Here is a 16,899-nt window from a genome sequence, read left to right as displayed (position 1 = left end):
ATATAATTTTCTCTGTCACAAGGTTGTTTGGCCAGCAAATTCAGCTCAGCTGATGTGGACGTGTGTCATCCAAGAAGTAACACATGCAGAGCTTGAGGTAAAGGTCACTTTCAGTGACGTCTCCCTCGTGTCTCATTAATGAGAATTTCCTTTTGGGAAACCGTTAGCCAAAGGGGAAACTGAGCACAAACAGAAATGGACTTTCAAACTCCTGCAGTATACTCATTTGTACATGCAATAGATCCATGGTGACTTTGCTGACAGACTCCAGAAGAAGATTAGACCCCCCCCACACACACACACAAGCAGTTGTTACTGTGCATCAGTCCAGGCCTGGTACTAACGGAATTTCCCAGTCAAAACCACCCACGCACAACTTTACCCATTCCGGTGGACGTTTTTTATCCAATACTTTCTTTGCACCACAAACAAACTCCTTTGCCTATCCCCATGTTGACCTGGCTTTTGCACAGACGTTCCCATGGCAACTGCAGATTTTGAGGTCATGCAAAACCTGGTGGATAGTTGCCCATCTCAATGTTTTATATATTGTTCGTTCTTTTTCTTTCTGTATTTTCTTGGGTTTTTGTATTTATTTTTTGTGTGCATCTCTAGCCTAGCCTGTTTCGTTTGATAAGTCCCGCTACATCTGCCCAAGGTCTAGGGATGTTTATTTACCAAGAAAAGACAGGCTTCTCCCTACCTCCCAAACACGGCGGCTCTTTTTTGCTTTGTTTATTTTCTGCCTTCCCTCCAGCACGAGGGTCAGTTTGAGTCATGTAAATACTTTTGCTGGCTCCTAAATCGCGGTCTGCACTGAGAAGGGCATGTAGTATCCGCAGCCTGACTGTTATTGCATTAAAGGTTTAACATATTGTATTACCGTCTTGACATGTTGCAGCAAGACACCTTACAAATTGGTTTTATGTAGTTTTTTTTTTTTCTATTGAGTCTAATCTCTGCACTACCTCAGAGGAACCCAAGGGGAACGCAAATGAAAACACATCTGTGGTGGTTTAGTTAGACAATATTCTGTAATTGCTGTCTTTTTGTGCATGTTTGCATCCATGGATGAATGAGTGCGTGTTGGCATGGGGGTCATCAAGAAATGATTCACTCGCAGGCCGCTGACTAATTCATTTTACAAGAGGTGCGAAGCCATCAACCTGCTCCCTGGTGTCCATGATGGTAGTCTGTGAGGGAGCAAAAGAGGAAGGGGATGAGGAGGAGGACCAAGAGGGGGGGGGGAAGCTTTTTGGGCTTTACTGGAGAGCCAAGATTAGCCCCTTGGCCCTTGTCTGTGCAGGATATGAGGAGAGCAGTGAGTAGAGATACACAGGAAACAAAATATAAAGTTGAGGGCGTCCGGGTAGCGTAGCAGTGTATTCCATTGCCAACCAACACAGGGATTGCCTGTTTGAGTCCCTGTGTTACCTCCGGCTTGGTGGGGTGTCCCTACAGACACAGTTGGCAGTGTCTGTGGGTAGGAAGCCAGATGTGGGCATGTGTCCTGGTCACTGCACTAGGGCCTCCTCTGATTGGTCAGGGCGCCTGTTCGGGGGGAAAAGGGGAACTGGAGGGAATAGCGTGATCCTCCCATGCGCCACATGCCCCTGGTGAAACTCCTCACTGTCAGGTGAAAAGAAGTGGCTAGTGACTCCACATGTATCGGAGGAGGCATGTGGTAGTCCGCAGCCCTCCCTGGATTGGCAGAGGGGGTGGAGCAGCGGCCGGGACGGCTTGGAAGAGTGGGGGTAATTGGATGGGTACAATTGTGGAGAAAAAGGGGGGGAAATCAAAAAAAGAAAAAAGTTGTGAGGAGACATTTTAAAGGGTGATCAAAGATTAAAAAAAAAAAAAAAAAGTTGTCAGTGATGAAAAAATGTAGGGACTGAGTTATGACCAAAAGACGGCAGCATTTGAAATGAATGACAGGTCTGAACTAGCTGTGGAGACAAATGGGAGACCACACTTTTGAAGGAGTTGATATATTACTCGCTTGAAACTGCGAAACTTCTCCCCAAGTTGAATTTTCACTGCACCCTCAATAAGGACCCACAGATAGTGTCATATATGTGAAGCACAGCTGTTGTGTGAAGGATGAGGGATCATTCTAAGTTTGTAATTGGGCAAAGGCCTAGACTGCACATTTGGAATTGAGTAGCTAACATTACATATTTACATAATGTCCTTATTAGACACACGTGTGATGTTGTTGCACCGGTTCAGCAGAGCTAAATTTATCTCATCTGAATCATGTTTTTAGCTAAACAACAACCCCAAAAAGCAAGCGGACACATCAGAAACTCTTAAAAACTTTCATCAAAAGATTGGTTTGTTGGAGCGTGTTGATAGAGCACTTGTATCTGTTGATGGCATCTCTGTACCAAGTGATAGAATAAGAGAGAATTACAGATGCATTGATTGCAGTTTTCTTGGCCGATTCCAATATTTTACAAGTCTGATCTACCGATTTTGGCGGACGTGTGTGCACGACGTGAACCATCATGCGGTGCATGCATGTAAATTTGAGCGGAACAGAGTTGGATATCTGATGCTGACCGGCCAGTCACTGGTTATGGCCGATCAAGCTGAAAATTGGCCAATTCTGGTTACAGGCCGATAGATCGGTGCATCTCAAGAGAGAATAGTGGTGGTGGTTCAGTAAGCGCTCTCTCTCTCTCTCTCTCTCTCTCTCTCTCTCTCTCTCTCTCTCTCGAGAGAGAGAGAGAGAGAGAGAGAGAGAGAGACAAGCTTGTTCTGCCATTTAACAACTTTGAGCTATGAGATATACGTGTGTGTGTGTATATATATATATTTTTTTTTTCTCTCCCAATTGTACATGGCCAATTACCCCACTCATCCGAGTTGTCCGGATCGCTGCTCCACCCCCTCTGCTGATCCGGGGAGGGCTGCAGACTACCACATGTCTCCCCTGATACATGTGGAGGCGCCAGCCGCTTCTTTTCACCCGACAGTGAAGAATTTCCCCAGGGGGATGTAGCATGTGTGAGGATCATGCTGTTCCCCCTCAACCCCGAACAGGCGCCCTGACCAACCAGAGGAGGCTCTAGTGCAGTGACCAGGACACCTACCCACATCTGGCTTCCCACCCGCAGACACGGCCAATTGTGTCTGTAGGGATGCCCGACCAATACGGAGGTAACACAGGGATTTGAACCGGCGATCCCCATGTTGGTAGGCAACGGAATAGCTCGCTACGCCACCCAGACAGCCCGGTAAAAGAAATATTTTATCAAATTTGTTACTTATGAGGATTATACCGTTAATAGAAAACTAAAAAAGGCAAATTCTTTATCTTAGAATGCAATATACTTATAGATGCAGTCGTTCACAAACATTTTCAGAGGTGTCGCAATACCCAGCGACAAATCTATGTGGATAATACAGTCTAATGTGAGATTAAATGTCAGCATGTTAGTGATTAGCCCCACCAAAGGTCTGGCAACAATCTCATCCTTGATTTTGGCCCACAATCAATTTACATGTATGTTTGAAATTACAGCAATACATTGCTATAGCGTATATATCAAACGATATACAGCAAATTTGAACATTTACATTTCTACCAGAAAAACCCGACCGTGTGCTGCCCTGCCTCTGATATCTCGCACAGTCATTGTGTTCTACAGAAAGGAGCCTTTCACTAGCCCGGTACATGAGCTACATTTTAAAATTAATTTCACAGTGTGCGTCTGTGTTTGGCCATGATTTGCACATGAGCCTTTCACCCTCCTCCATTGTGACTGTGCCCTCTTGGTTCACAGCTGACGAGGGATGGGTGCCAAGGTGGAACCGAAGGGTGGGACATTGACACATGCACAGCAGCTGATTACTGTCGGAGTCTGTTAATCTACGATTACGCCGCCACTTGTAGACGTTTTGATTTCCTAATGTATGGTTTCATGTTCCTATTAGCTCCCAACAACATTACAGGAACCAAATCCACATTATTGGATTACTGTAATGTTTTTTTTTTTTTTTTTAGCAGAATCCTGGAGAAGGTTTGGTGCTGCTCTCTGCTTTGGGTATCCGGCTCCTAGCTGTATCCCCCCCGAGGTATTACGTTCCATAGAGTTGCTAACGTCTTATTGACCGAAAAGTCCTGCTACGCAGCAGGGGTGGAAATTGCTAACAAACCCCTGGGAGACGTTGGGTTTGATTTAGATATTGATGCTCAAATACACCCGGTCCTGCACCACGCGGTCCTCGGGGAGAGACGGGGGTGGCTGAGATTAGGAGTGTGCGTGCTTGCGATAAGAAGAGTGACCAATGTACTGACGCAGGGAGAAGGAAGCATGTACCGCTGACAGATAGGCTTTTTCTTCTCTTCTTCTTTGTCCTGTTCTGCTCTGCTTTTCGCAGTATGGGTGCACTCGGCTGCGAGAGAGCGTGTGCGCACGTGTGCATGCGTGCATGTCTTTATGTAGCTAGGCTGTGTCATGGAAGAAAAACCAGGCAGAATCGTGGGAGTTAGGGGGACTTGGCGAGGAGCATGTCTTGGTTTGGATTTTTTTTTTTTAGCCTTTCTTGGTATGAAGAAAGCTTAATACAGAAGAGAGGGGAGCTATTGAGTGGTAAGAAGAGGAGGAGAGGAGAGAAGAGGCACATAAATGGTTAGTGCAAATTGAGGGAAGGAGAAGAAGATTTAATGGGACTGACTCTGGTGCAGCCCAGACGCTTAATGGATGACTGATCAATGAGCTGGTGTAATTAATACCAAGAAACGGGGATGAAATATTGATTAGGGTCTTACACAGTCTCCCTGTGTCTTTCTCTTTCCCCTGCTTTCTTCGTTTCAGTGCAGTTGTCCTATCTCCCTTCTTACTTTATCTATTCTATTACACTTAACGGCATCCTTAGCCCCTTGACAGCCACAAATTAAGCAAAACGATTGCGCTGAAATCTGCAACAGGAAAACGAAACGTTATGAGGTCAGTGGGTGCAGCCAGTTCAAACAGCCCTCGGTTAGAGGTACATTCCCCTTAGTGATGAATATTGCAACAAGCGTTTTATCTGATCTATCACTCCTTTATTTTTCAGCCTACATGTGGTGGCTTCCCTTGACCCCCCCCCCTTTCTCTCTCAGAAGTGTGTCCACAATCCAACTCCATATTTGATTTTTTTGTTTTGCACATGTGCTCGCTATATCATGTAAGCTTCATAAGAACGGACTCCCTGCCTCATTTCGAAGGCGGAGGTTGCTGGCCTTGCAGAAAACTAGTGTTCCAAACAGTTCTCAGCCGCTTAGATGAAGGCTGCTCCACAATGTGTGCAGTGCCTACTTCTGCATGAAGGTTATTGTATTGTACAAGTACACCGGGCCTGAACAGTGAAACGTACCGATTGATTAATTTGATTCCCAGCTCCCCCCCCCCCCCCATCTTCTTCACAGACTGGCCCCTCGACAACCACTGGCCTCCTCGCTTTCACCCTGACTCCACTACCTATTGATTTTCCTATCGCTCAGAAATGGTCAACAAGGGCAAAGGATCCGTTCAAGTCCTCAGTTGTCTGTGCTCTTGCTCTCACCCTCCCCCCACACACATACCATTTTCTCTCTTGTTGTCATCTTCCCTTGGTCCTCCTTCCTGTGTGTGTGTGTGTGTCACTCCTTACTCTCTCGCTCATGCATGCCTGTCACGACTCGGCCTACCTGTGCTGAACAAGTTATTCTCTCCTCTCGCGTAGTGGGCACAGGGAGAAAAGGGGAGAAGTGAGGAGGAGGACATAGAAGTGGGTATGGGAGAACGAGAAACGTATGAGCTAAAACAGGACCTGTGCTGCTGGGTTCAACCTGGCGGGGTTGTTGACTCCAGCTGGGGGAGGGGAGAAAGAGAGAAATGGCAGCGCTGTTACTTCAACTTTACGCTGCGTTATTAAAGGGCTTCCATTTAGTTGTAAAGAAAGACAGTCGCAGTCGCATATACGTATGTCCTGCTTGCCCATGCACCGGTTTCTTTCTGTAACGGTGTGAGAGAGAGAGAGAGAGAGCGTTGAAACAGGATGTATACATGCATGCATATGCACACACCGTGTATATTTGCATGCAGACACGCGGTGTGTTTCTTCCCGCTGTGCATTTATTGTGATGAGGCAGAGTTTTTCTGCTGATGGTTGTCTTACCTTTAGGGATCAAATTGACTGCTACCTCATTCATTTTCATTTGTACCACTCAGCTGAACACTGGAACTGAGTTTGGTAACCATTCAGCACCCAGCCTGGTTTTTGTAAACAACTTCTCTTTAGGCTTTGGGAAGTGAAAGAAAGTTTGGCACCGAGCTTAACAAGTTTAAACTCGGGGCTAGAGAGCGTGACGGGATGGATGGGAAACAGACAGAAGGTTGTATGTAAGGCAGAGAAATGAAATGAATCGACATTACTTGAATCAACAACGTGAATTTGGATGGGGACAAACAGCAGAGGAAAAGGGGGGGGGGACACCTTCATGGAAGGATTACCAAGGGAAATTTAATAACTGGTGCCTGAGTTTGTGTTTTTAAAGTCTCTTGCTCCCAATCTTTTCCTCGCCTAACTATCTCCCTTTAATAAATTTTGATTAGTTTTATGTCCATAAATCCCTGCTCAGCCCTGGCAGTGAGTACAAGCCCTAAAGCAGTCAAGCACATTAGGCTACTGAGCTAACAACTATTACCCTTCCAAATCAGGGTTTCCATTCTATAGAACTGTGATATATGTGTTGTTTTAAGCTAATTTCAGAAAAGGTCAGTCAGCTAACGCGGTCCGCGTCATCCCTGTATTCACTATACACAGATTCCTATCACCTTTGCAGACTATTGAATAGTACCGGTTGGTGGTAGTGCTGGGCAATATCAAAAATAATTTTGGGGTGGGGGGGTGTTAGAAGGTGGTGCTGGGGAGATGAGTACTTGTTAGCGTTTCCATGTGGATTGATACATTCCACACTGCAAAGTGGACTTTGGTGCAGAGGCCCAACCAAGAGGAGGTCAGTCATTGATTTGCAATGGGGACATTCCACAGTGCAAGGTGCAGCAAAGGAGGCAGCTCTTGATGTGATGGACAGGCGAATGAAGAAGGAAAGAGACAATAAAAAAGTGGGGCACAGAGAAAGTACCAATACAAATGACAATGTGGCAACCGCGACGTGTGTGTGTGTGTGTGTGTGAAATTAAAGAGAAAAACCTGAATGCTTAACCCCAGTTAGGGGGTTCGGGGCCTCTATTGTTATGCTTTTCTTTCAATACAATTGACTGATGATCTTAAGTATTTAATTATTGCCCATCCCTAGATGTTGCTGCTCATTAGTTCGGTTGTTGCTGTTGTTACGATTGCATGGTGGGATATCCATGGGGCACATTTTCTGAAAGATATAGTGCACTCAAGGTGCAGTCAGTACATACAAATGGATCTATTGCCAAAACTAGAATAATAATCTATGATTTCTAATGCAGTCTTCCAAATACTTGAGTTGTGCTGACCAAAATGGGGCTTGTTTAGCCTGCCATCCATTGCGATGCTCTGTATTAGCCAGCGCTCAGATTAAAATGGAGAGGGCTTTCAGCAAAGCCTCTGTCTTTCTGAACAATCCTGCCGAGCACATGAAAAACCTAGGTAGAGATCCAGCAAGCAGAAAAGACTTTTCTTCTCAAAGAGATGCTTAATATGTGCCACAACCACCTGAACAAGTGCTCATTACTTTCCACGGCGAGCACACGAGCAAAGTAGCAGGAAGTGGAAAGAAAGAACAACATTTTGCAGGAAATGCAAAATGAATCGATGAAAATAGATGAAACATTTTGGGGAAAAAAAACTTGAGATGATTTTAAATGACCTTCTTCACACAAGTTCCCCTGTCTTTTTTTTTTCTTATACCACAGTTCACAGTTATGTTCAGCCTCTCCCTGGAGACTAAAAGATGTGATACACCATGTAAAACTGCCTTTGAGCAGTCCGGGTCTCTGCTGTGCAGGTAAGCAAAGACTCGCCAGAGCGTGCGTGCAGAGACCAGGCGCGAGTCCAGCTCTTCTCGCAGCTCGGAATATTACATTTCATCCTGGAGACGGGGGGGGGGGGGGCCTTTAAACTTTCACCGATTGTTAGGCCTGCCCCTCCCCATTCACCACAAATAGTCCCCACTGCTTGAAAGAACTCATAAATCAGCCTACCACCGTTCGCTGCAGGGGGAGAGATGTGTGCCCTTGGCATTTAAGACGACCCCTTGCCAAGCTGTGAGCTGGCCACTTCCACCCCTTAGTAGTATGGGAAAAACACACACACACACACACAAAAAAGGGTCGTTTAGCAGTTGGCTGAGATGTCTGGTGTGCCTGCTACACCCTTCCTCGTGTGTATGGATGTGTGTGTATTGTTGCATTCTTTGGTTGTAACACAAGGTTTATGATCCCGTGCTATAGTAACAGTAATGACTACTCCTGGGGCCTCATTTATAGGTAGTCCTAGCGTTATATTCGGTCCTACCAGGTGACAGTATGTAGAAAATCACATCGAAGTAGGTATTCATAAAATGTCGATGTAGAAGCTGGAATGGTTATAGTCATTGGCATATGTTGAGTCCCTTGACATTCACATATCACCTGCTGTCGACTGAAGAGGATTTATAGGTTTCATTTAATGTATTGTGTGATACACAAGTTCTAATCTTCTCTCCTCTTTTTCTCTTCATGCACACATATACATAGACACACACACCTGCGTAGACACATACATACACACAGGTTACACATTCCTGTTCCAGGATTCACAATCGCACGCATATACATGTACATACACGTATACTCGCATGCACTAAATGTGCACTACAATACACACTGAGTAGATGTTTGGACACTATTTATACTGTGATCAGACAAAGCATTGTTGAATCTCTGTCTAGACCGACTTTCCAGCTGGCATCAGTTTAATTTGTACAATGTTCAGCAAATACTTTGCAAAGAATTAGTTCGTGTTTTGCCATTTCCATTAGCCACACATTGCTCTAGAATCCCATTTTTTCAGGTTTTGAATCCTCTACATTTAATTGGCGCCCAACATGAAAACGTCAATATCTTCAGAGGGGCATTGCTGTCTCCTCGGGAAGAGACGCACTTGGACCCAGGTTGCCGGGTCTAAATTGAGGTAAAAGAGGCGATATTAGCCTCTGATTTGACAACTCTCCTGTAGCTGTGTGTGTGTGTATGTCTCTGTGGGGCTGTGATGCTGTCTCTGTGTGACGACGTTTGAGCAATGTGTGGTTAATGGAAAAGGCAGAACACGAACTAATTCTTTTCAAAGTCTTTACTGAACATTGTACTATTACAAATTAAACTGATGCCAGCTGGAAAGTCGGTCTAGACAGAGATTCAACAATGCTTTGTCTGATCACGGTATAAATAGTGTTCAAACATCTACTCCATGTGTATTGTAGTGCACATTTAGTGCATGTGAGTATACGTGTATGTATGTCTGTATGTGTGTATGTACATGTGTATGTGTGTATGAAGAGAAAAAGAGAGGAGAGAACATTAGAACTTAAGTGTATCATACAATACATTAAATGAAACCTATAAATCCTCTTCACAACTTGAGGAATGACTGAATCTTTGTGTCAGAATTTGCTCTGAACTATTAGACATGACTGCTATAATTCCAGAAACGTTGCCTGCGATAATTTGATTTTTATTTATTTATTTTGATATACAGTATTGATCCCTGAATGGAAATTCTTCTCTGCATTTAACCCATCCTAGCTGTGTAGCAACGAGTAGTGGGCAGCCGCCATGGAGCACCTGGGGACCAACTCCAGTTCGTCTTGCCATGCCTCGGTCAAGGGCACAGACAGGAGTATTAACCCTACCATCCATCCATCCATTATCCAAGCCGCTTATCCTTATCAGGGTCGTGGGGATGCTGGAACCTATCCCAGCAGTCATTGGCCGACAGGCAGGGAGACACCCTGGACAGGCCACCAGGCCATTAAAATGTAACCCTAACATGCATGTCTTTTTTAATGGTGGGGGAAACCGGAGCACCCGGAGAAAACCCACCGCAGACACGGGGAGAACATGCAAACTCCACACAGGACGACATGGGATGACCCCCAAGGTTGGACAACCCCAGGGTTCGAACCCAGGATCTTCTCACTGTGAGGCGACAGCACTAACCACTGCGCCACCGTGCCGCCCATGATGGGATTTGTTATTGGCACAAAAATGAGTTTTGTTAAGGACTTGAATGGGACAGTGTGGATCATTTTGGGTCCACAAAATTTGCATTTGTCTACTGTTCACTTTCACGAAGTTTCTTCGTGTGTGCTTAAATTGGTGTGTGCATTTATGACTCTTAGATTAATGGTATAACAAGGTATAACAGCATACACTGTTTTCTTCTTTGCTGTGACTCCAATAAGTACTTTTTAGACAGAGGCAATTCTAACATAATTGTATATTTATCAGTTTTGGGTTTTAAGTTATAGTGCAGAATCCCAAAAGGAAACTCTCCATGAGTAATTGAACAAAATGTACTTTAAAGTAACAGAACTGTCATGTGTTACATAGCAATAGGTGACATTGTAACCTGGAAAACGCTGATCTCTTACGCCAATTCTCTTGCTTCAGTCAGGCTTGTAAGCTGTGATATGTGAAGTGGCTCTTCCAATATCGTGTTCGAACTAATAATTTTTTTTTTATGTAAATACCTTTTCTGTCCCAAATGCTCTGCTGATAATATGAAAGAGTGGGTTGCATGATGTGCCATTTGTGCCAGTAACAACCAGCGGCTGTAGCAGGCAATATCAGCAAACAGTACTTTTAGATCCCTGAGATACTTCCCAGGAACTACACTCAACCCAGTCATTTTGTGCCCACCACCACGGGGCTCGCCAGTTCGAATCCCCGTGTTACCACCGGCTTGATTGAGCATCCCTACAGGCGCAATTGGCCATGTCTGCGGGTGGGAAGCCAGATGTGGGTATGTGTTCTAGTCCTTGCAATAGCGCCTCCTCTGGTCGGTCAGGGCGCCTGTTTGGGGGGGAGGGGGAACTGGGGGGAATAGCGTGATCCTCCCACATGCTACGTCCCCCTGGTGAAACTCTTCACTGTCAGGTGAAAAGAAGCGGCTGGTGACTCCACTTGTATCAGAGGAGGCGTGTGGTAGTATGCAGCCCTCCCCGGATTGGCAGAGAGGGTGGAGCAGAGACCGGAATGGTTCAGAAGATTGGAGTAATTGGCCATGTACAACTGGGGAGGAAAAAAAAGGGGGGGGGGTCCAAAAAATTTTAAAAAAAATGCGCCCTTATTACTGATTATGTTCCTGGTTTGAAGCAAACCTCCATTTTTGCCACTATTTCATGCACATTCATTCTTGTTGTCATCCCAAATTGTCAGCTGCCTACATCATATGAGACCTTTTGTGACTCATTGGTTTGCGATGTGATGCGAGTCCTCAATGTCACAAGCAAACCCTTAAAGTTTTAACTTTTCTCAATTTTAGAAAGCAACTGACTGTGCAAAAAAAAAAAGAAGACGGGTACAGCACTTTTTCAGAGTAGCTGCTTTCCTCTCATCTTAAAACAATTCTATGCTTTTGATGTAATGAAGGCACTGACAGTCTGAGAAGAGAAGAATAGTATGGACAGGACTTGAATGAGAGCCTCTCTTTTTTGTCTTTGCTTACATCTGCTCATTACCTTGTTTTTCTCCGAGCCAGGAAAGATCAATTGATTTAAGTAAAACTCGGGGTTAGTGCTAAACGGAGGGTGATGGGCATTGATGTTCTGGGATGATCATCAGTCAGTCCCAGGCCTGTCCAGAGAGATAAGTCCTGTGGCCTGCTTTAAACTGATCGATGGCAGGATCCATACTAACACTCACAGATTTGCTCTCTCTGTCTTTGTCTTTAACTTGAATTTTATTTCTCTCTCTCTCACAGCTTCTTCCTATTTATGTTCTTGCTCTTTAATTTTCTGACATGGCAGGAAGGAGATAAGAAGGGCACAAAATGAATTAGGGATGCACGATGATATCGGCACAATATCGGCATCGGCCGATAAAAACTCAGGAAGTTAATTCTCTGCATTGGCAGATAGGAAAATTTCTGCAGATGTGCCTTGCCGATAAGGTGACGCATTACCTATGCGCACGCGATGACGCTACCTAAATGTTTATTATGATCGCCAGCGAACAAGCTTCAGCATGTCAGCTGTATGGAAGTATTTCGAAGTCTGAAATGGATAACAAAATTGCTTTTTACAATGCTTATAAAGCACCAGTGATGCGAAGAGGGGTAAAATCACACTCCTTTAACGCTACCCATTTAATTTTGCATCTTGAGAGCTGTCATCCTGAATACCACAAAGAGTTTCTGAAAAGTAAGCAAGAAAAAAAATGGCATCAGGAAAAACCTGTCAGAAGCCTCTACTTCAGTTCTTTGACAAAGTTAAGAAATATAGTAGCGACCACCCAAAGGTGAAAGCCCTTAAAAACAAACTCATTGAATTCAATGGAGAGACTTGGTGTTCTCTTCAATGAAATAATAATAAAAAAATAAAAAAAATGTGTATGTATCGGCAATCGGCCAAAATGAGTTTGAAAATATCGGCATATAGAATATCAGCAAAAATCCAATACCATGCATCCCTGAAATGAATTTATAAATTCACTGATCTGTAGCACACGATCGTTTTATCTGTTTGAGCTTTATGTAATATGCTGTAGTTGCATTTGTTTATAAAACAGATGTGAATAGTTGCCTGGCATACTGTACATAATGCGAAAGAATGTTAGGTGCCTTATAGCTGTGTTTCTTTTATAAAAATACCTCCAATGTTGAAACTTGCTTCTTCATTATGAAACATGATGTCGCACATTGAAATTTGCAGCCTCATCTTCCCATGGCCCATAGATTATTTCCTCATTCTAATCTTTCCCCCTCCCCCCATCTATCTCTCTCTTGTCTTTGCAGCTAAGGTCAAGTCCAAGTGCGCGCCCACCTTCTTCGCCTGTGCTAATGGGATCCACTGCATCATCGGACGCTTCCGTTGTAATGGCTTCAGCGACTGCCCTGACGGTAGTGACGAAGAGAACTGCAGTGAGTTTCCCATGGCAACCAAACACAATAATAACCACCAAACTGATTCCACAGTGACCACATATCATAACATACAACCTCCCCTAAATACGCGAAACTGTATGGCAGTAACTGATCCATCATAGTCAAGTTTATTTAAAGAGCACATTTAAAAACAACCAACATTAACCAAGGTGTTAAAAACTGGACAAAGGGCGTCCGAGTAGCGTAGCGGTCTATTCCACTGCCTACCAACACGGGGATCCCGGTTCGAATCCCCATGTTGCCTCCAGCTTGGCCGGGCATCCCTACAGACACAGTTGGCCGTGTCTGCAAGTGGGAAGCCGGATGTGGGTACGTGTCCTGGTCACTGCACTAGCATCCCGTCTGATCAGTAGGGGCGCCTGTTCAGGGGGGAGGGGGGACTGGGGGGAGTAGCGTGATCCTCCCACACGGTACATCCCCCTGGCAGAACTCTTCACTGTCAGGTGAAAAGAAGGGGCTGGCAACTCCACATGTACCAGAGGAGGCATGTGGTAGTCTGCACCCCTCCCTGGATCAGCAGAGGGGGTGGAGCAGCGACCTGGAATGTTCAGAAGAGTGGGGTAAATGGCCGAATACAATTGGGGAGAAAAAGGGGGAATTTAAAAAAAAAAATACCTGGACAAAGTGCTGTATTTAAATCAATAAATAAGAGAGTAGATAAATACATTGAAGAAAAAAAACAAACGAGGACAGGACCACACATGACAAATAAAGAGCCCCTCAGGTAAAGCTCAAATGTGAGGAAATAAAGCTGGGCTTTCAAGAGGGATTTGAAAGTGTCGGGGTGGGGGCAGACCTAATAGAAAGAGGTAGTTTATTCCGCACTCTTGGGGCAACAACAGCAAAAACACAATCCCCCTTCAGCTTTAACCGAAACCGTGGCACACACAAGTATTTCGCTGGAGGATCATGAGTGACCTAGAAGTGGAACGGGAAAAGGAGGTCAGAAATGTTTGAAGGAGCAAGCCCATGCAAACAATAAATCCTTAAAATCAATCCTAAAACTTACGGGGAGCCAGTGGGGAGAGGTCAATGCAGGAGTGATGTGTTCATTCTTTCTGGTGCCCGTCAGAAGTCTGGCAGCAGCATTTTGGACAAGCTGAAGGTGGGAGAAGGATGAATGATGGACATCTGTGTATAGGGAGTTACAGTAGTCTATGCGAGAAGAGATGAAAACATGCATGATTTTTTTACAGGTCATGGAATGAGAGAAAGGGCTTCGTATCTGCTATATTTCTGAGCTGCAAGAGGCTAGATTTTACAACAGAGTTTGTCTGTTTGTCAAGTCTGAAGGCTGAGTCGAAGATAACGCCCACATTCTTGACACGATCTTTGAAATATGGGGGCAGAGGTCCGAAGTTGTGAGCGCTATAACAAGTAGGGCTGAACAATATATTGTTTCAGCATCAACACTGCACTATACACATGTGCAGTACTGCAGTGCAAACGATGCAGTGTAAGACGAGCTGGGCCAAGGTCATTTGAAAGAAGTTTGTTCTATTGATTTTATCACTGTTTTTACTGCTTTTTCTTGTCTAATTTTGGTCGTTTAAAAGAATTCTATTTAAGAGGTTTGTATTTTTTGCAATAAAATTTTAAATGATCTGTTTTATCATGTCCCTCGGTGATATTGCGGCTGAAGCCATTCTACATACCACCCTTCTTTTACTCATTCACAGAAGAGCCCCCTTCTTTAGGTGTAAGCAAAGTACATCATAAATGTGATGATAATGGGCTAGCCTTTATTAATGGGGGGAGTATTAGCTGAATACAATGGGATCATGATGAGTCAACCAGAATATTGAATAATTGCCTTATTTCCCCTTCTAATATCACCATCATCATTACTAGAGTGATGAATCCTCTCCAAATGAAGCTATTTAAGTTAAAAGCTCCATTTATTTGGTGCAATTATCTCTTGTTTTTCTTGCAAAGCAAATTGCAGAAAACAAAAATATTGCAATGTCGTTTTTTTTTTTCCAATGTTGTTCAGCTCTACATGTACTTACAGACACAATGAAGCCTTTTTTTCTTGAATCCTTTATAATAACCTAAGTTCTAGACTATTGTTGATGACATGGAAGGGCATTTGGGGGAATTTGAGATCAAGGTGTAGCCAACATAACTGCGATGTAGACTATTCTCACATGGGCTCAGTCCCGGCACTGTTCTCAGCTCTTGATATTGCAGCGGAGCAACTTGCAGTAAGCCAATCACTTTTCATTGTTAGAGGCAATGTTCCTAGCTTGCCCATGCACACAAATCTAATCTAGCCATTTAAATTGAGCTTTGCTCCATGCTTCCGCCACACACTGCATCACCACCGTGTAATAGTCTGGATCTTCTCACAAGATAATTCTGCCTCATTTCACAGAAGCTAGACAAAAGGCAACCAGAGTGTGTGCTAAACAGAAATAGTAGCACTTGGAAGGTTGGTTTTTTGTGTTTGTTTTTTGGATTTTCGTCAAATCCCTGTATCAAATGCTCTGCAATCATGTTGCTGTGCTACTATTAAATTTTTCATCACTTCTCTCTGAAAATTCCTCTGAAAGTGTGAAATCGTATTTTTCAATGGATACAAACGAGGCGATCCAGTTGGGATAGGACCAAAAATCTATATGAAGCCAACTTCAAACAAATTGTACATACAAACACCACAGAGAGGTTTATCATAGCATAAGTACATCCCTCAGTTTGTGTTGGTAAAACACCAGCAGCTCCTTGAGGGAACTGACATAGGTGCTGTTCTTTTCCAGGGTAACTATAAATCTTGCCCTAACCTTTAACCTCTAATCTCTGCTCTGACCCAACCACAGCAGGTAACCCGTTGGTGTGCTCAGAAGCTCGCTTCAAGTGTCGAAATGGCCGTTGTGTGGACCGCAGCTTCTTGTGTAATGGCAAGGACAACTGTCAAGATAACAGTGATGAGGAGCACTGCCTGACCACTGCAGGTAACCCCCAAATGAAATCCAAGTCATGTGTGCAAAAAAAAAATTGAAAATCATATAGTTACCTTCATGTATGGTTTTCTAACTTTAAGTGAAAGTTGAAGCCATTGTTTGTAACAGGAGTTTGTTTAACTTTGGAACCTTGAAATCTGCCAGAAATTCATTGCTTGATATCAAATGTGAAGAATGTGTTTTTTTTTATTGACCCAGTTTTTGATAAGATGTATTGTATCTGACAGACAACAGCAATATGCACTCTACACATGCTTATTTACATACAGCAGGACATTTACGTTGGCAGTTGCTTTGCTGGTTGATTACATGTGCAGCAAGTGAGCCTTTTCAGTTTGCAAACAGTGAACAGTGCTACTGAAGCTTGGGCTAGAACAGAATGTGGATAGACATTAACCAATGTTCTTAATTTCCACATGCTGGAGCAGCGGATGAGCAGTTTTATCGTAGCATGAATGCTAATTTAGCGACATGCTAACACAGCAAGACCTTGGAACATGACACGTGTACAAATTTAACTCATTCAAGTGTCAGTGCAGCTGGAGTACATCAGGAATCAGGAACAATTTACATCCAACATGAGTCTGATTATCCATCCATCCATTATCCAAACCACTTATCCTGCTCAGGGTCGCAAGGATGCTGGAGCTTATACCAGCAGTCATTGGGCAGCAGGCAGGGAGACACCCTGGACAGGCCGCCAGTCCATCACAGGGCCGACACACACACACACACATTCACACCTAGGGACAATTTAGTACGGCCAATTCACCTGACCTACATGTCTTTGGACTGTGGGAGGAAACCGGAGCACCCGGAGGAAACCCAC

At 44.1% G+C, this 16,899-nt stretch overlaps 1 protein-coding gene across 1 annotated transcript in view; it reads left to right on the top strand.

Moving 5' to 3' along the window:
• The window catches only part of ldlrad3 (low density lipoprotein receptor class A domain containing 3), a 115,323-nt gene that overhangs the window by 48,963 nt on the left and 49,461 nt on the right, over window positions 1–16,899 (top strand). Inside the window, exons 3-4 of the mRNA XM_056282213.1 lie at window positions 12,961–13,086; window positions 15,927–16,061. Coding sequence (XP_056138188.1) covers window positions 12,961–13,086; window positions 15,927–16,061 — 261 coding nt within the window. The remainder of the gene's footprint in view (window positions 1–12,960; window positions 13,087–15,926; window positions 16,062–16,899) is intronic.

This window comes from Lampris incognitus, chromosome 6, assembly GCF_029633865.1.
Source record: "Lampris incognitus isolate fLamInc1 chromosome 6, fLamInc1.hap2, whole genome shotgun sequence".
Classification (NCBI taxonomy): Eukaryota; Metazoa; Chordata; class Actinopteri; order Lampriformes; family Lampridae; genus Lampris; species Lampris incognitus.
The sequence above is the reverse complement of the archived record's forward strand: the minus strand, read 5'-3'. Positions and strand labels throughout refer to the sequence as shown.